This window comes from Leucopleurus acutus, assembly GCF_964270905.1.
Source record: "Leucopleurus acutus genome assembly, chromosome: 20".
Taxonomy (NCBI): Eukaryota; Metazoa; Chordata; class Mammalia; order Artiodactyla; family Delphinidae; genus Leucopleurus; species Leucopleurus acutus.
This window is the reverse complement of record NC_139162.1, coordinates 14,730,659-14,755,250: the sequence shown is the minus strand read 5'-3', so window position 1 is coordinate 14,755,250 and position 24,592 is coordinate 14,730,659. Positions and strand designations below refer to the sequence as shown.

Below are 24,592 nucleotides of genomic sequence, written 5' to 3'. Positions count from 1 at the left end.
AATACAAATCTAAATCCAAGGCTTCTGGTTGCCACAGCTTTAGATTATAGTATTTTTTATGGCTTTACTGTGTTTCCATTTTACTCACTAATCTGTCTTGTCTTTTAAATATTTAACAATGTTTGCTTTCCCTTAGTCATTGGACATCTTCTTTGTCGTTAAGCAGAGAATTATCCTGAATTTTAATTCTGTTCTTCTGCAACTTTATGTCATCCAGATATGTAGCTTTAACATCTTTGTTGAAGACTGTGCAGACAGATCATAACGCAGTACAGAGGCACAGAAGTACCATTGTGGACTGTCTAAAAGATTTGGATGTCTCAATAAAACGGTAACAGATTATTGAAAATTCTGCTCCCCACCCATCACCTGATAACTTTGTAATAGTTTTGAGAGGGAGAATGTAGACATTTATGTATTTAGTCATTATTTTCACAGAGTAAATCCTTTTTTTCGAAAGGATTGGCAGGGAGAAGTTTAGATTAATGAAAGAGGCCAGTACGGAATACTGAAGTGCACACTGAAGTTGTCCTTGGTTCTTTGATGAGTAAAACAGGTACAGATAAGCTGGGCATATGTTTACTCAACAGAGGTACTGTGTTCTGTGTGTTGGAGGATGAAAATACGGAGTGATCCATCGGCTGAGTGTTTTATCACAATGCTGAAACTCAAATTGCTGACAGCACACGTTTTCTCACAGTACTTCAAAATACTAGAGGCGGCCGTGTTTCTTTAGAACAGTGCATCTAGGAATGACTTTTAGGCAGCACATAGGACTTAGAAAAGGCATGTATATTTTTTCCTTGGTGTAGTAATTCTACTGGTTCTCGTCTTAGAATAACTGTAGTTGTTTGTAAAACCTAGTTATAGTTGGCCTCAGTGAACTTTTGGTTTACTGTTCAAACCAGAAAAAATTAGATTTGAAATGATCTCTGAAACTGTTCACTTAACAAACATTCATTGATAATTGTGTTCCTTTTATTTGCAGAGAACAGGTGCTAAGTGCTTGGGCAAACTAAAGATAAGACCTAGAGTCAGTAATAACAACTTTTACATAGTGCTTTGCAAAGGATTTATAAGCACTCTCTCAGTTGGTTCTCAGAGCAAGCCAGTAAGAGAGACTAGGCAATTACTTCTATCCCCAATTAACAGATTAAAATACAGTACCAAAGGAATCAAATGACTTACTCCAAACCTTACCCCTTGGACATGTCAGACGTGGGAATAGAAATCAGACTTTCTGACTTCTATTGTGTTGTTTCTGTATAGCTCATGACTGGGCTTTGCATTTCAAAAGTAAAACCTGGGTCTCTTTGACAGGTTATATAACAGTAGGAGCTTAGACTCTGGAGCCAGAAAGCCTCATTTCAAATCCTAGCTCTGCCCTTAATAAACTTTGTCTAGTTACTTAGCCTTCCTTTGCTTCAGTTGTCCCATATGCAAAATATGGATACAAGAGCACCCACTTCAAAAGGTTATATGCAGGATTAACTGGATTAACATACGTAAAGTACTTAAGCACTGTGTAAGAATTAGTTATTATTGCATTTCTGTAAGGATTGAGTTTTTGTTGCTTGTAGATTAACTAAGATGAACGTATTATTAAATTGGGATTTTTAAAAGTTAATTATATGCCACGTTTGACATTATTGACCAAATGTGAAAAGATGCCTGTCGTAACCTTATAACTTTTATATGTAAAACATGTCCATATTTGCCTTCATTGCCAAATTTGATAGGTGGTTTCAGAAACTCCTATTTGCTCTCATAGCACATACCCTTTTTTTCCTTTTCATAGCTCTTATTCTCTTTTTCAGTTTTTTTCCCAGCTTTATTGAGATATAATTGTGTAAGTTAAAGATGTCCATCACATTGACTTGTCACACTTATCTATTGCAAAATGATTATCACCGTAGCATTAGTTAACACCTGCATCCTATCACATACTTACCATTTCTTTTTCATGGTGAGAATATTTAAGATCTATTCTCTTAGCAACTTTCAAGTATATAATACATTGTTATTAACAATAGCCATCATGCTATACATTAAATCTCCAGAACTTATTCATCTTATAGGTGGACGTTTGTGCTCTTTGACCAACATCTCCCCATTTTTCCCACCCCTCAGACCCTGGTAACCACCATCTAGTCTCTGTTTCTATGCATTCAGCTTTTTTTAGCTTCCACATATGAGTGATAGTGTACAATATTTGTCTTTCTCTAACTTACTTCACTTAGCTCTCAAGGTTTGTTTTTATTCTACTCTTCTATGTACCTTTTGATGTAAACTATGTTACATCATCTTTGGACTAAAGTGGATGTAATAAAAGGAGAGTATGGTGACTATATATCATGTTTTTAATGAATAACGCAGAGGTATTATCATTGGGTAATAATTTTGTTGCCTCTCTTTTTGAGCCTTTTAAGTATTCTAAATATCAGCTTCATAGAATAGATTGCTGAACTCAAACTGCATTTTTGGTCTTTAGTAGTATATCTCTTGGGGATTTTTGAAGAAAAGTGTTGATGAACGTTCAAAATAAATTTGATAACTTTGGTTATCTCATGTGCAAAGATTGGGATCATAAGATCATGCAAAGACATCAATACATCCACTAGTGCTTGGTGTTCAAAGACAACATACCTGGGTCTTTGTTTCATTCCCACTGTAAATATCATAACTTTTTTTCCCTCCCCCCTGCAAGGCGTGCAATGGAATTGAGTTTTGCCCTGGTAAATGGGAATAATATTCGAGGCATGATGAAGGAATTGCTTTATTTTCTGGATTCATGTGAGCCAGAATTTAAAGCAGACTGTGCATCTGGAATCTTCCTTGCTGCAGAAAAGTAAGATTTAATTTTTATATTCATTGGTAAAAAATGCTTGGAAATTTTTGGAAAGCATCTTTAAAACATGGGGGAAATGTTGTAAACATGTTTAAACATGTAACATTTATTTCAGGCTTCCCATTAGAAATTAGGTTTGAGAAGGCCATTCTAGCCAGTATCTAATGTTAAGCATTATGCTAAGACCAAAATAATCCCACTTTTATAAAATCTCCTCTTTTATCTGTTCTTTAACCTCTCATCTATGATGTCCTCTTGATGAAAAGAATAGAAAAGTTACAGCATCTGGATGGTGGTTCTGTGTAAAACTTTTAGGAAGCAGTACCTCAAGATTTTGGTAGTATGGTTGTTTCACCTCTTTTCACTGTGAATTTAAGGGAGCAAGTTTCTAGTCCTGGTGTGCCTGGGTCTCGGAAGAGTCCCTTTTCTTCTTTCTTCTCTATCCTCTCCTGTCCTGACTTTATAATTTATTTTCTGAAAAACTGGAGACAGAGTCCCCAGTTCTCAGCTCAGCAACTCCTATTGCATATTACGTGGAACATCTGAATTTGACTATGTACCACTTCATCACCCTTTGAAATGGGAATTGCTGCTAGTTTTGAAGGTAAAATGGATCCAGATATAATCACTTAACCTGTGAACCTAAAAAATGCTGTAGGACAGGATTTTTGAAAGTCACTGAGCAGAGCTTAGTTTATAGGTTCCAGTGTTTTCACCTAGTGCCATTATTTTCTCAGGTATGCACCTTCCAAACGGTGGCATATAGACACAATTATGCGCGTTCTGACAACGGTAAGTAGTGTTCTTAAGTCAACATATACTAAGGGCTGGATGTGTCGATTAACGAGTCAGACAAAGCCCTTGTTCTCATGAAGCTTATATTCTAGTGGGGGAGGTAGGAAATTCATGGGGAAATATGTAACACTCTCTTGTCAGGCAGGGGAAAATGCTATGAAAAATACTAAAGTAGCATATGGGACTATATTGATGGCAGAAGAGGATGGGATATGGGGCAGTGGGCCAGGTGTCTTAGGTAGAATAGGGCAGGTCACTCAGAGGAGGTAACATTTGAGTAGAGAACTTGGTTAAATGAGGAGCTGTGCAAAGATTTGGGCGAAGAGTGTACAAATCAGAGGGAACAGTAAGTGTTGCAAAGCCCTAGGGTAGCAAACAAGCTTGACCTGTCTGGAGAGCATCAAGAAGGCCAGTGAAGCCAGTAGAGTGAGAGAGGCAGAGAATGGTAAGCTTGATGCAGGCGCTAGATTCTATAAGGCCTTACAGGAGTTAGGATTTTATTTTGAATATGATAGGAAATCATTGGAAAGTTTTGAATGGCTAAATTCTGGATTTTAAATTATGATTTTATAGAATATCCTTTCTTTGGTAGTCTTCCAGAATTTTGGAGCTTCTCAGTCGATCAATTAATAGACAGGGATTAGAGATTTAAGAGTAAAAATGAAAATGTAGTGGCATAACTATCTATGTCTAATTATGTCACCAGAAGTAAAAAACGTTGACAAAGTTGACCACATTACAATTTAAAACTTGTATAGCAGAAGGAAAAACAAGTCTACAAAGTTAAAAGGCAGATGACAATTAGGGGAAAAACCATTGTAACATATGACAGTGTGTTAATATTTTTAATCTATAAATACTTTACAATTAATAGGAAAAAGTGAAACACTAAAGGAAAAACTGGCATTTGAACAGACATTTGACAAAAGAAGAAATGGCTAGTTAACAGTGAAAAATACCCTTACTCTTAAAGAGATAGTAAATAAAATAAAAGTGAGGTATCATTTTTCACTTGTCATACTTTTTAATCTAATTCCTAGTGTTAGTTAGAAAATAGAGAACAGGCAGTACTTTATTAATTATGTTTTTAGGACTTTCTGTTGGAAAAATAAAAGGTCACTGTGCAAAAATGTATATTACAGAAGTGTTCATCCTAATCTTATTTATAATAGGGGAAAGCTGGAAACAACCAGGAGTCTCCCAATGGGCATGGGTTAAGTAAATTATGAAACATCTGTAGGAGGGAATGATACCATTGAAATTTTTAAAATTTCAATTAAATAGTTTACCTACAATGAATTAATTTTGTAAAAGTTTAAAAGTCAGTATACTTAATTGGGAAACTATATTCTAACAAAAGATATGATGATTTTTATAAGGCTCAAAAGAAGGGAAAAATTAGAGCTCCTGGAGAAAAATGTTTATCGAAATCAAAACCTTTTTTAAAAAATTGCTCCAACTTTTTGGTTTTCCAATCAATTTATGTTCTCTTTTTATATGATCATATGATTTTTCTTCTTCAGCCTATTGATGTGCTAGGTTAATTGATTTTTTAAAAAATTATTTATTTAATTGAAGTATAGTTGGCTTACATTAATTGAATTTTGAATGCTGAATCAGCCTTCCATATCAGGAATAAATCCCACATGGTTGTGACATATAGGTTTTTTAATGCATTATTGTTGTATTTGATTTTCTAATTTTTTTAAGGATATTTACATCTGTGTTCATGAGAGATATTGGTCTATAGTTTTCTGTTCCCGATGTTTTCTTTGATCCATGTGTTCTTTAGTAGTGTGTTATTTAATTTCCAAATATTTGGGGACTTTTCAGCCATCTTTATATTACTTATTTCTAGTTTAATTTTGCATGATTTCTATTTTATTTATTTTAAAATATTTATTTATTTATTTTTATCTTGGTCTGCCTTGGGTCTTCATTGTGGCACACGGGATCTTTTTGTTGTGGCACAGGGGCTCATCATTGCAGAGCTTGGGCTTCTCTCTAGTTGTGACGTTTGGGTTTTTCTCTCTCTAGTTGTGGCACGTGGGCTCCAGAGCGTGTGGGCTCTGTAGTTTGTGGCACTCAGGCTCTCTAGTTGAGGTGTGCAGGCTCAGTAGTTGTGGTGCGTGGGCTTAGTTACCACGCGGCGTGTGGGATCTTAGTTCCCCGACTAGGGATCGAACCCGTGTCCCCTGCATTGGAAGGCGGATTCTTTACCACTGGACCACCACGGAAGTCCCTCTGTTCTTTTAAATTTATTTTTAATGGCCCAGAATGTGATCTGTCTTAATGAATGTTCTGTGTGAGCTTGAGAAGAATGTGTATTCTGCTGTTGTTGAATGGCGTGGTCTATAAATGTCAATTAGATCATGTTGATGATTTCTCTTATTTAAAACACTCTGCTTGTGCTTCCCTGGTGGAGCAGTGGTTAAGAATTTGCCTGCCAATTCAGGGGGACACTGGTTCGAGCCCTGGTTCAGGAAGATCCCACATGCGGAGCAACTAAGCCTGCGAGCCACAACTACTGAAGCCCACATACCACAACTACTGAAGCCCCCGCGCCTAGAGCCCGTGCTCTGCAACAAGAGAACCACCGCAATGAGAAGCCCGTGAACCGCGATGAAGAGTAGCTCCCCATTCACTGCAACTAGAGAGAGCCGGCTCGCAGCAACGAAGACCAAATGCAGCCAAAAATAACAAATAAATACAATAAATAAATTTATTAAAAAAAATAATAAAGCACTCTGCTTTTTCCTATTAGGGAAGAATGTAAATATCTAAGTCACACCACTAATTACCTGCTTTTTAGCTTCTCACCTTTCCTTTTTGACCATTTCCCTAAACTTCTCCCTCTGTCTCTGTGTTTCTTTTTTTTTTTTTTTTTTTTTTTTTTTTTGCGGTACGCGGGCCTTTCACCCTTGTGGCCTCTCCCGTTGCGGAGCACAGGCTCCGGACGCGCAGGCTCAGCAGCCATGGCTCATGGGCCCAGCTGCTCCGCGTCACATGGGATCCTCCCAGACGGGGGCACAAAGCCGTGTCCCTCTCATCGGCAGGTGGACTCTCAACCACTGCACCACCAGGGAAGCCCTGTCTTTGTGTTTCTTAACAGGAGTGGGTATCCCAGCCACCTGGGATTTTTTCTTTGTCTTTTTCCTCTCTAAAGTACACATGGGTAGGCCTGATCTCAGTCTTGTAAATCCGATCAACTCTTCTGTCCAGTAATGGGAGATTGACCAAGGTGGGCTGATACTAGGCACAGGTTCCACTGTTTATATGTCCTGTGCAGCCTGGTTATCATCATGCTCTGATAAGGCCAAAATTTAGTTTCCTCATAGGTTAAATAGCTGTATTTTGTTTTTGTGGTTGTAAATCTCAAGATTCCACTAGTCAAGAGGACAATAAAGAGATCAAGGTTTTCTTTTTTTTTTTTTAATGTGGATAACTAAATACAAAATATTTCCTATTCCTGGGACTACTTATTGGTTCTATATTTATAAACTAGTTTTTAAAGGAGTGTGAATAAACTCAGGTTTTTTATTTGTTTGTTTGCTTATTTATGTATTTATTTGGCTGCATCGGGTCTTAGTTGCAGCACACAGGATCTTCTTGAGGCACTCGGGATCTTTCGTTGTGACGTGTGGGCTCTTCATTGTGGTGCAAGGGCTTCTCTCTAGTTGTGGTGTGCGGGTTTTCTCTCTCTAGTTGTGGCACGCAGGCTCCAGAGTGCGTGGGCTCTGTAGTTTGCAGCATGTGTGTTGAGGCGCACGGGCTTAGTTCTAAGCCCTGCAGCATGTGAGGTCTTAGTTCCCCGACCAGGGATCGAACCCACGTCCCCTGCATTGGAAGGCAGATTCTTTATCACTGGACCACCAAAGAAGTCCCCTAAACTCAGGTTTTTAAAAAGTTACTATTTATTTCAGTCTCATCTTATTTAACAAGCCTTTTTGAACTGTTCATGTACACTCCTTTCTCCATCCCCCAGAGTAGCGTGACTACTATAGCTAGCTCATGTGATTTTAACACCTGTGTTGGGGAGTTGTGGGAAGGGAGAGGTTGTAATTAAGTTCCCAGTGAATGTATTTCTTAAATTTTTGTAATCGTAGACCTTACCTGTTTTGAGTAGAGAAGGCTTCTTAAATTTTAAACTTTTTTTTTTTACTTTGGACGAAGAGAAGTTTTTATTTTTTATAAAATCTTAAAACTTTAGAATATTCATTTAAATAAGACTTTAAGGGGGGAGGGATAAATTGGGAGATGGGGATTGACATATACACACTACTATATATAAAATAGGTAACTAATAAGAACCTACTGTAGAGCATAGGGAACTGTACTCAATACTCTGAAATGGCCTGTATGGGAAAAGAATCTAAAAAAAGAGTGGATATATGTGTATGTATAACTGATTCACTTTGCCGTACACCTGAAAGTAACACAACATTGTAAATCAACTATACTCCAGTAAAAAAAAAAAAGACTTTGAAGTTTGAACTGCTTATAAACATGAGAATTGGAAACAACTTTATCTTTGAGGGTGTTTTGTAGTAGTCTCCTTTGAACAGCAACAATACTAGCTAACATTTCTTATTATTACTGTGTGTTTCTAGGGGTAACTGTCCGCATTTCCTTTTAGGCAGGAAGCTATGTTCGTGATGATGCAGTTCCCAACTTGATCCAGTTAATAACCAATAGTGTAGAGATGCATGCCTATACTGTCCAGCGCTTGTACAAAGCAATTCTTGGTGATTATTCTCAGGTAAGTACTTTCACTTTTGGGGGGAAATTGCCCTTTATTTTCCTGATATGCTCTTACTACTGTCACTCTAGAGGTGCCTCAGTTTTGACCTTTATGATTAGATGACCTGTGATTTGTATTAATCCTTTAAAGGACTGAAATCTTTGACAAACGGTGACTTTCTTTTGACAGCAACCTTTGGTGCAAGTAGCTGCCTGGTGTATAGGTGAATATGGAGATCTTCTTGTGTCTGGCCAATGTGAAGAGGAAGAGCCTATTCAGGTACCCTTTGTCACTCTTGGTTAAGGAGGGGGAAAAACAATTCTTTGGTTTTAAGAGAGTAGTGTTTAATCAGTTGAGATTGATTCCTTGAAAACCTTTTAAAGAAGCAATTCCAGAATTACATTGGAAAACCTGCTGATTTTTGAGTTGGAACTTACTGGGCCATTGTGAGATATTAAAACTGCGTTTAGGACCTACCCCCCATCCCATCAGACTGACTTACATTGTTTCTCTTACCCTCTGGCTGATAAGAAATGAGAGTGTATCCATGTTTCCATTTGCTCATTAAAGGACTGGATTTCAGAGAAGTTGTGGCAACAACACTTTAACTCTATGTATCTTTTTCCTTTCTTCCTCTCTTTCTGCCTTTGAAAGTCATAAAATGCCTCTCAGCCCCCAATGGGTATTTTCCATCCTTTTTACCTCCCTCCTACTTGCTTCTGGTTGGTGGGTTAGGTTGTACAGTTACTCTGGCAAAGCACAGATTATGTTAGAAGCTTTGGTAATGATGATGGCAGGATTGTCTTTCTGGTGACATCCTGTGACTTAATATCAGATGTAGATATTTACAGTTAAAATTCATCTTATATTGTCTTTTTTTTTTTCTGCACAGGTAACAGAGGATGAAGTGTTGGATATTTTAGAAAGTGTCCTAATCTCTAATATGTCCACCTCAGTGACACGAGGTTATGCCCTCACTGCCATTATGAAGCTTTCTACTCGATTCACCTGTACTGTAAAGTGAGTATGGAGAAAAAGTAGGGTGAACATGTTGTTTTGTAATTTTTAAAAACTTTATTATGGAAAATTTCAAGCAAAAGCAAAAGTAGAATAGTAAAATCAATTGCATATACCTTTATTCCTCAATAACAATCATCATTTCATGGTTAATCCTTATTTTATCTATACTTTGCTCCCTGTCATCCCCCATGCCTGTTTTCTCTTTTAAAGTAGCGAAGTTATTTTCCCATATAAGGGTTCTGGTTTATTTTTTTCTTTTTACTGTTTTGACGAAAAGTCAATTCTTGGATCAGTCTCCCAGCCAAGCATATTTAAACTTAGTTCTCTTAGACCTTCTGCTTTAATTTTTTTTTTTTTTTTTTTTTTGCGGTACGCGGGCCTCTCACTGTTGTGGCCTCTCCTGTTGCGGAGCACAGGCTCTGGACGCGCAGGCTCAGCGGCCGTGGCTCACGGGCCCAGCTGCTCCACAGCATGTGGGATCTTCCCAGACCGGGGCACGAAACCGTGTCCCCTGCCTCGGCAGGCGGACTCTCAACCACTGCGCCACCAGGGAAGCCCTCTGCTTTAATTTTTAATGTTAAGCCTCGTGAAGAATGGTATTTTTTACTATTTAAATTGTGAAGTAGAAGAATTTGGTGTCAGGTAATGACCTTTTGTTGAAAGAAGTCTGATGCCATGACCCACTTGTTGATAAAAGCTTATTTTAAAGTTATTAAAGAAGAGAATGAACACTATAAATTTATTCTTTTGTAGCAAATTAATAATCGGTACTTTTGTCTAGCAAATTTTAGGGTATGAGATATTTAACAGACAAAATCTAGTATTACAACTAGAATAAGTATGATGGTAATAAGTATGATGGTCTTGAGCTATATGTCAGATGAATGAACATAAAGGAAAAGTGTTTTGTTTTTGAAAAGTTATGTACATTAAGAAAAGAGCATTTCAAAATTTTAACCAGAACCCTCTGTTTCAAACATTATTCTCTCTGCTTGTTTATGAACTTTCTTTTGGGTATTTGAATTTGTTTGTCATTTTATCCCAAAGCCGAATTAAGAAAGTGGTTTCCATCTATGGAAGCAGCATTGATGTGGAGCTCCAGCAGAGGGCAGTAGAATATAATGCACTTTTTAAGAAATATGACCATATGAGGTAAGTAAAAGAAAGTAAACAATGCATGTGCCTCTTAGCATCTCAAACAAATTGTCACGATAAACCCGTAAAGGAGATTCATCCCTCGTGCTTTATTAGCCGGACTTCACAACTCTGTTTAGTTCTAACTGCTTGGCCCCTGTGTTTTGTCCATCTTCTATTCTGCCTAGCCTCTAAAGAAATAAGTGAACTATGTTCCTTTAGTCCCCTTCTCACCTTTCTTTTGGTAGAGAAAGTTTGCTTCATTTTCCATTTTATTTGGTGAAGAAGTGGGAGTTGTTTTTTTCTCAAGAGAATCGCATTCAGATATCATTACTATTAACATTTTGGTGTGCAGTGTCTTCTGTTATGCAGTATCTTTTTTCCCTCTTCTGTTATGCAGTATCTTCTTTTTTTTTTTTTTTTGCGGTACGCGGGCCTCTCACTGTTGTGGCCTCTCCCGTTGCGGAGCACAGGCTCTGGACGCGCAAGCTCAGCGGCCATGGCTCACGGGCCCAGCCGCTCTGCGGCATATGGGATCTTCCCGGACCGGGGCACGAACCTGTGTCCGCTGCATCGGCAAGTGGGCTCTCAACCACTGCGCCACCAGGGAAGCCCCAGTATCTTCTTAATTGGAAACTGCTAATAATGTACTTATTTGCTGTTCTTTCATTCCAATTTCTCTTATCACTGAGAATTCCCAGTGTCTCGGGATTTAGAGGGACAGTTTGTCCATTCAGTGTTTCTTGCCTGCCCTTAATCCAGCCAGGAATTTAGGTCATGTATTCTTGTAATCCAGCTTCTATTTTAGTGTCTGTGTTGGGATGTGGGGAGGGGAGATGTCTCTACATGTTTGGCTCCAATATAGTTACAGTGATTGTTTTGGGCAGGGAAGCTAGGTTAACTGCCTAGAATTTAACCACTTCAGATTCTTTCAGGTCTGCTCTGCTTGAGAGAATGCCTGTCATGGAAAAAGTAACCACAAATGGCCCTACTGAGATTGTGCAGACAAATGGAGAGACAGAACCAGCTCCTCTAGAGACCAAGCCACCACCCTCTGGGCCACAGCCCACCAGCCAGGTAGCTTTTCCCTTGCTTATCTGGGGATCTTCATGATCTTATAGTTCCTTAGAACCTATCTCTTAGCTGATACCTTTCAGTGTTCCTAGATTGATTGATGGTTCTCTTCCTTATTTTTAAGTGTTGAAAGGGCTTTGCATCAGATACAGATTAGGCAATGACTAATGAATAAGATTTTATTTCCTTGTTTAGGCCAATGATTTATTGGATTTGTTGGGAGGAAATGACATAACACCTGTCATTCCAACTGCACCTACAAGCAAACCAGCTTCTGCTGGTGGAGAACTTCTTGATTTGCTGGGAGACATCAACCTTACAGGTGAGGCCAGACTAGAGTTATTTCATGCTTGGTTAGGGATAAGGGCCTTAGGGAAAAACTGTACTGAACATAGCCTTTCTATCTAGCACATGAAACAGTTGAAGATGGGAGAGGCTAAGTGAAAAGCAAGAGTCTTCACAACATCTGGGATATGTTGCCATACTAATACTCTAGAGATAATTAATAGGGATTCCTTAAAGTCTAATTTTTAATTTTTTGGAGAGTAAATTACTCATAGCATTTTAAGATAGAAAGGACTGTCTCAGGTTAGAAAAGAAATACATCCCAAGAAATACATTACTTTTTCTAGGTTTCTTTCTACTCATGGTTAGTTTCCAAGAACTGTGGCCGTTTGTAGAGAGTGGAGAGATGTCAACTGTTTTCCTCCTTCCCTCTCTCTCCCTGTCTCTCTCCTTGGTATTAAAGCAATGGAAGGAGAAAGTCATCCATGGTTATAATATTCAAATATAACTTTTCATTTGGGAATATCTTTTTCTTTATTTATATGTAGTAGACATTTGTAATTAATGTGTTCAGAGATATTGTGAACACAACAGTTCAAGAGAGTCCAAGAGGGCTTCCCTGGTGGCACAGTGGTTAAGAATCCGCCTGCCAATGCAGGGGACATGGGTTCAAACCCTTGTCCGGGAAGATCCCACATGTTGCAGGGCAACTAAGCCCGTGCCACAACTACTGAGCCTGCGCTCTAGAGCCCGTGAGCTACAGCTACTGAACCTGTGTGCCACAACTACAAAAGCTCACATGCCTAGAGACCATGCTCCACAACAAGAGAAGCCACCGCAATGAGAAGCCTGCGCACCGCAACAAAGAGTGGCCCCCCCACTCACCGCAACTAGAGAAAGCCCGCATGCAGCAAAGACTCAACACAGACAAAAATAAATAAATTTTTAAAAAAAAGAGTCCAAGAGTATCACTGTAGCATATAATTTCTATCTTAAGTGACTTCTTTAAAAGTATAATGGAGAGTTACAGCATACATGACCTTACGTAGAAAACAGCCATAGGATAAAGTTGTTGAATGCTCATCTAGACTGGCTATCACAAGCTAAATGATTTTTTTCCTAACGTAGCAGCCTCCCAGAGCTTATGGTTTGTATTTGTCTTAACAGAATTTAAAAATGTTACTTGTCATGTACTTAGAGCCATTTACAAATAGTCATTTTCAAATCTTGAGATGCCAAAGCTATCCTAGATATATGGAAAAACAAAAACAATCCCATGTTTAAAACATAGTGTATGGGGAATTCCCTGGCAGTCCAGTGGTTAGGACTATGTGCTTTCACTGCTTAGGGCCTGGCTTCAGACCCTGGTCAGGGAACTAGGATCCTGCAAGCTGTGCGGCATGTCCAAAACAAACCGTAGTGTATAGATGATATGCTTTATTTATTAACATAATAGCATTTCCATGTTAGTACATAATCTTACCAATTATAATTTTAAATGGTTGTCTAATATTTCATTAAGAAGTTTGAACCATTATTTATTCAGTTCCTTACTATTGGGCATTTTGTTTGTTTCCAGAATTTTCTTATCATAACTGATGCCTCAACATATCGTTATTACATAAATTTGTCCAAATTTATTTTGGGTTTACATTCTTAGGCTAAGTTAAGTTAGGCTTAATCTGTCTGAATCTGTTTAAAGTAAGAAGGATAAATACTTAACGTCATAGGGTATTGTGAGGAACAGTGACTTAGTACATGCATGACACATAGTAGGCACTTGGTAAATGTTATTTATCGTTTCCTCAATGTATATGGCCATGAGTTTCACTGTATAGTCATAAATATTATCGTCTTTTTTAAAAAGCCCTAACAGTTGAAAGATTGATGCTATCATTTTGTTAATTTTTATTTTTTCATTCAAGGGAATGTTTTATATTTATCCATATGTGCATTATACATGAATTTCCTTTTCGTACATTCCTTTTGTATCCTTTAACTCATTTATCATGGGGTCTTAATGTTTTGTTTTTGTTCTGACTTTCTTGTTTTTCTAGTCTTAAATGAAAAAGTAAAATGATAAAATGTTAAAAAGTCTAGATTTTCCTTTCCTTATTCATAATGAGTTTAAACACGTTTTCCCATTTTTTTAATTTTTAAGTAAAAAAATTTTGAGTTCTAGATTCTTTAAGCCATCATTACAGTCATATCGTAATGCACAGTAATTTAAATCAGTAGAAAGTAGGAAATAAATTTAGTATGAGCTTTTAGAGGAACTGGAGCAGTGAGTTTCTGTTGTTTCTCAAAACTACGTATTGTACCATTGCAGGAGGAAAAAAGCTAAAATTTGGGGGACTTAGGGACTCATATGTTGCCTGTGTGTCTTGGGTAGCCTGTGATTTTCCATGGGAACACGTTTCTAAAATTGTTTTGAAAATGGAAATTGTGGGAAAATTACTAGATTAGATTTATAAAAACTAGGATAACTATATGAATATTTGTTTATATTCTTCATTGGTAATCTGCTTGACTGCACATCCTGTGGTGTCCACATTTGTTTTAGCTCCTTGTGCTTTGCTTAGCCATATGTATTTCTACCTTCCTTGCTAATTTTTAGTATGTGATTTTTTTTCTAGTGTACTTGGGCATTATTTTTTTTAAGCTAAGTCAGCCTTTATTTCATTTTGTGAATTTTTTAAATGGTGTAATTTCAGTTAATTTTATAAGTAGTTTGAAATCTATTTAAGCATAAAATGCATTCTCTTTCTTTTGCTGAATTTTCTTATGCCTCTTCTTAGAATCTTGATTTCTGTTAGTTCATGATCACGTTCTATCCCTGGCCCTCCTTAACTTGTTCTTATTTGGAAGGATCAAATAAGTATGATAATCTGATGATTTCTTTCCCCCACTCCACACCACCTCTCCCAGGGTGTGTGTGTGTGTTAAAATTAATAAATGCCTTGATCTACTTAGCTTGTAAAATAAAATGTTACTAAGAGAGTTGACATTCCCTGTGTACTGCCTCCTTATCTCCTTCCCTCTTGATCCCAGAGGTAACTATTATCTATTCTAAAATAGTGTTAGCTTTGGTGTTTACCATTCATGTGTATTTCTAGAATGATACAGTGTGTAGTATTGTTTTGCCATTTTTTGCCTTTTTAGAACTGGTATCCAACTGCATGTGTACTTTTATACCTTGCTTTTTTTTGCTAAACATTGTATTTGTGAATAATCCATGTTAAGTGCATTTCTAGTGCATTCACATTTTTACTGCTGTATATGTATAGTATTTTATTTTGTCAGTGTACCACAATTTACTTACCCATTATTTTGATGATGGACATTTTGTTTCCAGAATTTCATTGTTAGAAATTATCTTGCTATGCACACTTTTTGTAACATGTCTCCCTGTGTAAATATGCAAGAATTAATCAAAGCAGTCCTTCTTTTGTGAAATGCTTGTTCACTTCTCTTACCACTTTTAAATTAGGTTAACTTTTTTCCTTATTGATTTGTAAAAGATATTTATAGTTCTGGGTAATCATCCATTTGTTATTTTGTAGCATACATTTTCTTCTGCCTTTGGTCTATTTTTTTATGTTTTTTTTTAATGAACAGAAGTTATTCATTTTAAAGTATTTGAATTTTTAGTTATTTTTGCATCTTGTTTAAGGCATCCTTCCCTTAATTTGAGGTCATGATAATTTTCTTCCATATTTTCTTGGTGAGATTTGTCATTCTGGCTAAGATTGACCTAACTTTGGGATGTTTCATTTAGGTGCTCCAGCTGCTGCTCCCGCCCCTGCCTCAGTCCCACAGATATCCCAGCCCCCCTTCTTGTTGGATGGGCTTTCATCACAGCCTCTCTTCAATGACATTGCTACAGGTACGATCACTGGTGTTATCATCATTAGAGCAATGAGAGATAGTTGTTGAAGAAAGGAAGTAATAATTTTGCAAGCATTAGGCTGACTACAATTAGACTGATCTCCCTGTGCTTTCCCAGGCATCCCCTCCATCACAGCATACAGTAAGAATGGCTTGAAGATAGAATTCACCTTTGAACGGTCAAACACCAACCCCAGTGTCACAGTGATAACGATACAGGCCTCCAACAGCACAGAGCTGGACATGACGGACTTTGTTTTCCAGGCTGCAGTACCAAAGGTACTATAATTGTCTTCTTGGCCTTTTTCCTTGAATTAAAAATTGGCTGATTATTTTTTATGTATTTGGTAAGGGATATATTTTAATGTTCAGAGATTAAACTAAATTTGCAGATTTAACTCAAACTAACAGTAATTAACTATTATGGTTCATTAAAGCATGTCATTTTTTTTTTTAACTAAGCATGTCATTTTTAATGAATACTTTCTGCTTAGTCAAAAATATTCTTACAGTTAGTATTGTCTACAATGGATAAAGGAAGGGCAGCCTAATAGCGACAGAGCAGAATTCTACAAGGTGATTCATTAATGCTCAGGGCACTGAGGATAGGTTGGGGTTCAGTAGTACAGTGGTAAAGACCTAAAAACCACAAATTGTAATGTGGAATTAAAGTTCAGTCAAGATGACAGACTTCATGTATTTGATATTCTCTTCTAGTCACTGGATCAGAATTAAAAGTTTTTGCCTCTTGATAATGTGAGAGAAACATTCCTCCTTCATTAACATCTAGTTTACTATTGATGCAATGACTGCTTGTTTTTGTAAATTGAAGTTTTGTTTATACCAAATCTTAGTTTAAGGAGTGTTTATGTTCATCATTGAATAATGAAAAGTTTTGAAAAAGGAAAATGTAGAATGAGGAGTGGGCAAAATTTTTCTGTAAAAGACGAGATAGTGAGTATTTTAGGCTATATGCTGTCATAGTGCCAAAACTGTCATGGGCGATATATAAAGGTGGTGGCTCTGTTCCAATAAAACACTTGCAGAAAGAGGTGTCAGTTCATTCTTGGCCCATGGACCATATTTTACCAACCCCTGGGATAGATTAGGCTAATCTGATCTTTTCAGTGACATGTGAAGTATGACATTCAGACAACACAATTTTGGAAATTGAAGACCTTTTACTTGTGGTTACTGCTGACTTTGCAACCTTCTTTACTTGGATTTTTAGGAGTCAGAATAATGTAGATGTTTTACAAGCAGTAGAGTTAGTGGTTTCAATACTAGTTGTATGACATTAAGCAGGTTACTTAATCTCTATGCCTCAGTTTCTTCATTTGCAAAGGGGGTGTGTCATCGTGATATCTAATTCATAGGGTTCCTTTGAGGAATAAATGAGTTTTATGTGCCAGGTACTGTTTTAAGCACTTTTCGTATGTTCGGTGCTCAGTAAATGTTAGTTGCTACAACTTAGAGTTTTATACTTATTATTTTACGCTGCGGTTCTAGCAACATACTGTCTCTGCTTTAAAGTATGGCCTTCTTCTTGGTGTTGTACTATACAATGCCTATTTGCATATCATGATGTATCTTGAACTTCAAAACGTTGTATTTCGTAGATTCTACTAATACTGTTTTTACTTTTTGTTATTTCTGAAATTGAGGTACATTTTAAAATTGATACCCTTGTCATAGTTTCATTGGCAGCCTATTTTCTTTCTCAGTGGTATATAAAATAATGGTGTGAATTACAGTTGATGCCATCTAACATTTAATGAAATAAATGTAAATAAATGAATTTTAGCTTACATAATTTATCTTGACAGTAGACTTATGAATAAGTCCCAAAGTAATAAACTTGTGCATTGAGATTAAATTTCTGCTTTTATAATTTTTGGCCTTAGAGAAGACCTAGACCCACGAACCTCCTTCCCTCCTTTCTTCCTTCCCTCCCTCTCTTTCTCTCCCCTTTGCCCTTCTCTCTTTTCTCTCCCTCCATCCCTTTCTTTCTCTCTCCCCCTCTTCTCTTCTTTCTCTTTCTCTCTCTCTAATTCTCCTCTCTCTCTAATATTTTAGGAGACTAAACTTTCAGGAAAATTTTTGTAACCCTAGTCTGTAAAATAGCTGCATACATACTATATAGTGCTAACTATGACTTACCTGTCTTGCTCACAGCTCTTTTATCTCTCTTCCCTGTAAACAAACAAACAAAATCCACCAGCACTCAATAAATTATGGTGTTTGGCTTTTCCAGGTCTTTTGCTGTATGGGTTAGTTCTGCACATAATTTTTCTGTTAGGGCTTTGTGTCCCCAATGTAGAGATCCTGATGTGTTCCACATACGTATTAACAAACTGGCTTTTTTCAGCTTTTCCTTTACCTCTGTCCTGTAGGAGTAACCCTTGACACATTCCAGATTATATAGGCTTTAGAAAACAAAGGTTCAAGTCTCTGATCCCAACCGTCCAAATACACAAAAGTTTGAAGGCGTGTAGTTGGTGACTAGTGTGCTGGTTTACTATTTTTAGAAAGCTCTTCATTTCTTTCTAGTTTTTTTTAACCGCAGGGACCCATTTTTTTTGTTGCTGTTGTTTGTTTTGTTTTTTTAGTTACATAGTTGATCAGTTACTATTAACTGAGGTTGCCAGAACGAGAATTGGTTACTTTTTGAAAAGTGGTAGGCTAAAGTTGCTTCTACCAGGAAGGAAAGAGTAGCTCATTGCTAGAAACAATGGCGTTTTATAAATGCCATGAAGTGATAGCCCACATGCTGTGAATTGCTGATATCTGAAAAACAAATAGAATTTAGTAGTAGGTAAATCTGGTAATTGAACCATCATCTGCGTGTCTGACTGTATTTGTTGACATCTCTGACATAGTGTTAAGTGTATTTTTCTGAAGAGTGCCCTTTGTTCCCCCCAGACATTCCAGCTGCAGCTTCTGTCTCCTAGCAGCAGCATCGTCCCAGCATTTAATACGGGGACCATCACACAAGTCATTAAAGTTCTGAACCCACAGAAGGTGAGTAGCACAGTTGAAGACATTATCTGAGCCAGGTGTAAGCATATTCCCTGAAATAAAATTTGCTTTGTTTCTCAAAGGTTTTTCTGACTCACAGCAGAAAAGAAATCTTTTTAAATGTCTGGTCTAACCTCCTTGTTCTTTTGTAGATAATAAGTGAAGCCCAGACACACAAAATGGTTTAGTGGTATCTCATTAAAATGCACACTTAGAGGACTTCCCCACGGTCCAGTGGTTAAGACTTCACCTTCCAATGCAGGGAGTGGGGATGTGATCCCTGGTCGGGGAGCTAAGATCACACATGCTTCATGGCCAAAAAACCAAAACGTAAAACAGAAGCAATATTATAACAAATTCAATAAAGACTTTAAAAATGGTCCACATCAAAAAAAAAAAATCTTTAAAATGCACATTTAAAGATTTCTCTATTTAGAGGCTTAAAAGTCTAGGTTTTTGCATGGGGAGGGGGACAAAGCAACCAGTATATCTGAATGTAGAGCATAAGATGAGTACGTTTACCTCATTTTTCTAGAAAATTGGATACAAGGGTTGAATCTTGAGAAAAGCACTTAGCAAATGTTTCTGTGAAAATACTCCTGAGTGGTTCTGTCCTGTTAATGTGATTCTAGGATTGAAGCCAACAGTGAGTTCTGGAGATGCATTTTCTCTACTTGACTGCATGATGTTGGCTAATAGCTAGAGTATTAGGTGGTTTTTGTTGTTGTTTTTTGCCTGTGTTTCATTTTTAAGAGAGTTCTGCTTTAAAATAGTGTGTTTTCTAAGATTAAAAGTCTATTTGTAGACTGTACAGATTCTAAAGATTTTATTTCAGTGTGTAATTTTTTATTCTCTTTTCTTCTGACAGCAACAGCTGCGAATGCGGATCAAGCTCACATATAATCACAAGGGCTCAGCAATGCAAGATCTAGCAGAGGTGAACAACTTTCCCCCTCAGTCCTGGCAATGAGGGTCCAGCACCATTCTCATTCTTATCCCACTCAATCAAAGGAACTCTGGGAAGGAGATTATGATCGCTGCAAGTCCCCCCCAACTGTACCATGGGCATGAGGAGCTGAAGAGAACTGTTGAGGAGGATTTTCCTAAAGTTATTGCTGACCTTGAAGCATTGTTAAAGACTAATCTCCTCTCCTCCACTGTTGAGGCCGGCTGCTTCTGGAGGCTACTTTGCACTCTTCCTCCTCCTCTCCTTTTTCTGCACTTCTCCACCCCTCCTACATTTACAGCCAGAATCAACATTCCCTGAGCCCCTGAGGAAATAAGCAGCTGGTCTGGAGGAGAGGACTGGAATTCATGGCAAGAAGACACTCACTCTGTCTCTGCAGCAAAGAGTTGCCCCTTCTTTTTACTGTGTTTCTCTGTGGACTGGGCGAGGTGGGGTATTTACTCCTCACTAGCTGGGTTACCATCTTCAGGCGCTTTTTACATCTGGCATTGAGAACGGAAATGTAACGGTGGACATGAGGGAGCCCTGCCTTTTTCTACTGGTTCCCCCAATGTTTGAAAGAGGCATTAGGCTCCTGGTAGCCTTTTCTGTGCATTGCTGTATACACACAGACACACACATGTATGTATGTTTGTTACCAAGAACTGGTCAGACCTTGAAAGGTTATTTGTAAACACTGGACAGATGCAGTTAAAAAGAGCTTTTGTTTAGATTTGGCATGAAGGATATGGTGCTCTATTTGTAATAGAAACTTCAAAGGCTCTTCCAGCCCCCCTTTCTCTGCATTCTTTAGCTGTAGTCATGAGTACTCTCCATGATTTTCAAAATTGATTCCCCTTAAAGTGCAAAGTGGACGATTTACAAAAGGTATATTAATAGTTATTAATGCCCCTATTCCCACTACAAATTTTAAAGTTTCTCCCAAACCCATGACTTGCCTGAACTATGGTAAATGGGTGGAAAGAGGAGTTTGCCACTTTTAAAGTACAGACTCCTTAACAAAAGCACCTTTGCCCACAGGAAGAGTCAGTATCTGATTCACTCTAGAGCATATTGGAGTCATCTTCTCCATTACTCCAAATCTCCCTTTTTATTTCCTGAGCCTGGCTTGGACCTTGGCATTCCGTTTGAATTCCTTCTTCTAACTGGAACATTTGTGTTGTATCTGTAACACTGGCACTGAAATAAAGACCACGCAGTTAATGAAATCTTTCCTATATTGTACTTTATGGTGTTGGAATGAAGCCTTGTAGCTTCCTTGCCCCCTATGTCAGAGGAAGTCTTATAGACACCATAGGGTAGGAATATCCTTTCCTGAGTGCGAGAAGTTGGTCTTTCAAGAGAGGCCAATCTTATGAGTATCTGCATCAAAGACTTGAGATCTAGAGCTTTTTAAACTAGTGAGAGTACTGAGTGCTTTTAGAAAGGACCCTCATGTTATCAAACCTTAACACTGAGTTGCTGGCATGAGGTAAGGTGACTCTCCTGTGGCACGTGTTGAATGTACTGTGTATGTTCAGGTGCACAGGTGCCATGTCTGATGTACTAAAGAAAAGGAAAAGTCAGGCCCACCTTGCTCTTAAAACATTTGCAATCATTACTGTATTGAGTACAGTATAAGGACCACTTTGGCTTTGGTCTTAAAACTGGATACAGATATCCATTTTTCCCCCTCCATTTCACCAAGCCTTTACTTAAAATCTTCAGTGTCTTGTCAAATCTAGCTCTGTATCAGATGCTAGATTATTCCTAACATTTGACAAACTGGAGTTGAACTAAAGGCTCCAAAGGGGGAACTTTCTGGTCTTATTTTAGTATTTAAGAGCAAGATTTGCTAAAACTTATTCTACTGGGTAAACGGTTGACTGAGTCAAGAACAGGATATTACCTTGTGCGTAGTTTTCAGTAAAGTAATTGTGGTCTAGTGTGTGTTTCAAACAACTGCTCTGCCTGTGTGATGAAAAATAGTCTTTAAAGGTTTCTTTGCAGACTGATTTCATTGGATGGATACTTAATGCTGTGAAACGTGATAGGATTAACATAATATTGGTGGATTTCTTGAATAGAATTTGTCTAACATTCCTCTTGTGGTTGAGGCTTTATTTTCTCTCTCACGTTTATAGTTAACCAGCTCAAGTTTCTTTAGTTGAACTGATTTGAATCTCAGAAATTTGCTGAAGATCATGCTATGAGACAGTGCTAGCTAATGGGGCTGGAAAGGGTCTACTCTCAGAACAAAGTGTCTCCTTGCATGAATGTTAGTTTTGAGGTAGAGTTATGTGATCATCCATAGCTTTGTCTAGACAGAGTAAAAATCATGGCCTTAACACAAAGGGTGCTGTGTAGAATATGAAATGATTCCAGAGAGTGAACCTGAGCACCGTATTGAAGGACTAGCGGCCAGGTAACTAACTGCCTAGGATACTGATGGTTGTGAAGACTGTTTCAAATGATTGGATCTTTGAAAGCTTCAGTGTGCCTTAGTTTCTAGGATCAGAATTCGTTCTCCTCTCATTTGGCCGTGCTGCTAAAGGAGAAATCTCTTAATTTCTATGAATACTTGCACATTTCAGTTATTTCTTTCCCTAGTATAACCATTCACGGGGGAGCAAAATTGTTTAGATTTACAACTTCAGAGCCATTGTGAGGAAAGGGTGATTTCCATGGCTGTTTTCATAACTCCAGGGTGATAAGCAGTGAGCCTAAACACACTTACTTGGACAATTTCACATGCACTTTTACCTCATTTTTTCCCCTCTTCCAGAGTAGTTTTTATTCTGTACTCCCTCCCCACCCCCACAGTAATCCTAAAGGAGAATTCGTCTAAGTAATCTCAGAAAACTGTAGGAAGGGTGCTCTACCCGAGAAGCTTCTCCCACTATGCTCCGGTGCTGTTACCTCGAGGTAATTTGGACAGCCATGGAATGTTTCATGCTCTGTATAGTGATTATCTGTTCATTTTAAGGTCTTTCTAATTTAAAGAAACATTCCTCACTGTAACATTTGGGAGGGGATTCTTCCCTCTTGTAGATTAAAGATGTGCTTCATACCCCTTGTTTGTCCCATTTATATAAGAAAACTGTCTAGCACTAACGGTTTGAGTATTTCCGTCTACTATATAACATGCTTTCCATTTCTATGTTGTTCTGAGAGGTTGGAAATTAGGGGATACTGTTTTCAAGGTTCAACTTCATTATCTTCTGCATTGGAAAATATTTGGGCTATGAGAACTAGGGGAAGGAAAGTTTGAATGCGTATGTTTTTTTCTAGTGAATGTGTATTACCCACATTGTCCTAAACAGAGAGTGAGCTAGAGAGCAAAAAGTGGATACTCACGAGCTTTGTGGTTGGTGGAGAGGTGGTACACGTCTGTGCACTCAGGAGTTTGGGAATGGGGAGGATCACTGAAAAGAGACGTGCTCAGAAAGTCCTGAAGTTTAAAACGCTTTGACCAGCTCTGGCTCAGGAGGGTGGGCCTGCTTGTAGAACTGGAAGTGAATAACTCTTTTTCAAGCAATAGCGGTGAGTGGGTCCCATCTACAGGGTTCCAGGACCTGGAACATTCAAACAGAAGAAAAGGCTGAAGCAGCATGCACAGTTGCTTCTTGAACTTCCACGAGGCTGATTCTGACTTCAACATGGAACATTGGAGTTTTGTTTTTGTTTTTGTTTTTGGAACCTGCTGTTGCGCTTTGTGTGTTTTGTTTTTGTTTTCTCTTTGGGGGCTTCATGGGAAAGAGCTTCTGAACTCTTTCCTTTGTGAACTCCCACTATGTCCCTGTATAGTCCCTTTTCTTTCATAATGTTGTAAGTTACATTTTCATTAAGTCCCATCACATCTTCTTTACTGTAAAAATATTAAAAGGCTGTTTCCAGGCGGGACGGCTAATGAAGTTCTAATTATTGCAGACATATTTTTGAGATGTAAAAAAAATTTTAAATTAAATGATAAGTCTTAGAGGCGAGAGGAATAAAATGGATGTAAACATTTACATGGGATGCATTAGAATTCTGCTGTGTGTATTGTCTTTTGGTTGAAACAAATTATGAACAGTGACTAATAAAAAGTCAATACTCAATGATTTAAATTTTGCTTCCTCACTTCTTACAAGTGGATTAGAGAAGCCTTTGATGAGTTCTTATTCCAGAGCTTTGAGCTAAACTTACTGACCTGTTAATGTTCCTTTTACACAGAAATCTCACCAAAAGAGGAACTTGAACAAATTTTTAAAAACTTGAAGTTACAGACAGTGAAAAGTGCAATTGGAAATTTTAACTAGTGATTGTTTCCATGCTGGTATTCTCCACATGGGTGAATTCTCAAACAAGGCAAATAAATCATGTCAAGATGAATTGTGTGTTAGAGGTGGTCATGAACTTTTAGTTTAAAGCGTCTATTTGTGACTTGTTCAAGTTTATCTGTGTCTAAGAAGAGGAAGGCTTGACCAGCCAAATGAATTCTGTTTCATGATCTATTTTATATGAACTCTTCCATAGAAGTGAGAGTGGTTGAAAGTTGGGAGCTTATGTGTTCTAGTACTCAGATGATCCCTGATAGTCCCTTATTGAAAAGAGGGAGAGTGTGATAGTTAGCCCCCTAACTGAGAAGTAGAAGGAAGTAGGCCTTGGCAATTATCTAATTTATGCAGAAGTGCCCTTTGGTGCTGTTTGATAAGTGACATTTCTATAATATTATATGTGGCTTAGTTAAAATTCATCTTTGTTTCTAATATTAAATTTACTTGACACCTTCATCTCCATGTAACGAGAGGAAAATACAAAAGCTGCAGTAGAAAACGTTAGCCAGTAATAGACTCTAGAC

The 24,592-nt window shown here is 37.8% G+C and overlaps 1 protein-coding gene across 2 annotated transcripts in view; it reads left to right on the top strand.

The window, feature by feature from the left end:
- The window catches only part of AP1G1 (adaptor related protein complex 1 subunit gamma 1), a gene marked incomplete at its 5' end in the record, with an annotated part of 79,581 nt that extends 55,765 nt beyond the window's left edge, over positions 1 to 23,816 (top strand). For both annotated transcript variants that reach the window (XM_082863056.1, XM_082863055.1), the window contains 13 exons: positions 218 to 331; positions 2,708 to 2,848; positions 3,586 to 3,640; positions 8,280 to 8,402; positions 8,574 to 8,663; positions 9,277 to 9,404; positions 10,452 to 10,556; positions 11,474 to 11,615; positions 11,808 to 11,934; positions 15,676 to 15,783; positions 15,904 to 16,064; positions 18,708 to 18,806; positions 19,672 to 23,816. In XM_082863056.1, coding sequence (XP_082719182.1) covers positions 218 to 331; positions 2,708 to 2,848; positions 3,586 to 3,640; positions 8,280 to 8,402; positions 8,574 to 8,663; positions 9,277 to 9,404; positions 10,452 to 10,556; positions 11,474 to 11,615; positions 11,808 to 11,934; positions 15,676 to 15,783; positions 15,904 to 16,064; positions 18,708 to 18,806; positions 19,672 to 19,773 — 1,495 coding nt within the window. In that variant the 3' untranslated portion in view covers positions 19,774 to 23,816. The remainder of the gene's footprint in view (positions 1 to 217; positions 332 to 2,707; positions 2,849 to 3,585; positions 3,641 to 8,279; positions 8,403 to 8,573; positions 8,664 to 9,276; positions 9,405 to 10,451; positions 10,557 to 11,473; positions 11,616 to 11,807; positions 11,935 to 15,675; positions 15,784 to 15,903; positions 16,065 to 18,707; positions 18,807 to 19,671) is intronic.
- Between the last annotated feature and the right edge of the window lie 776 nt (positions 23,817 to 24,592).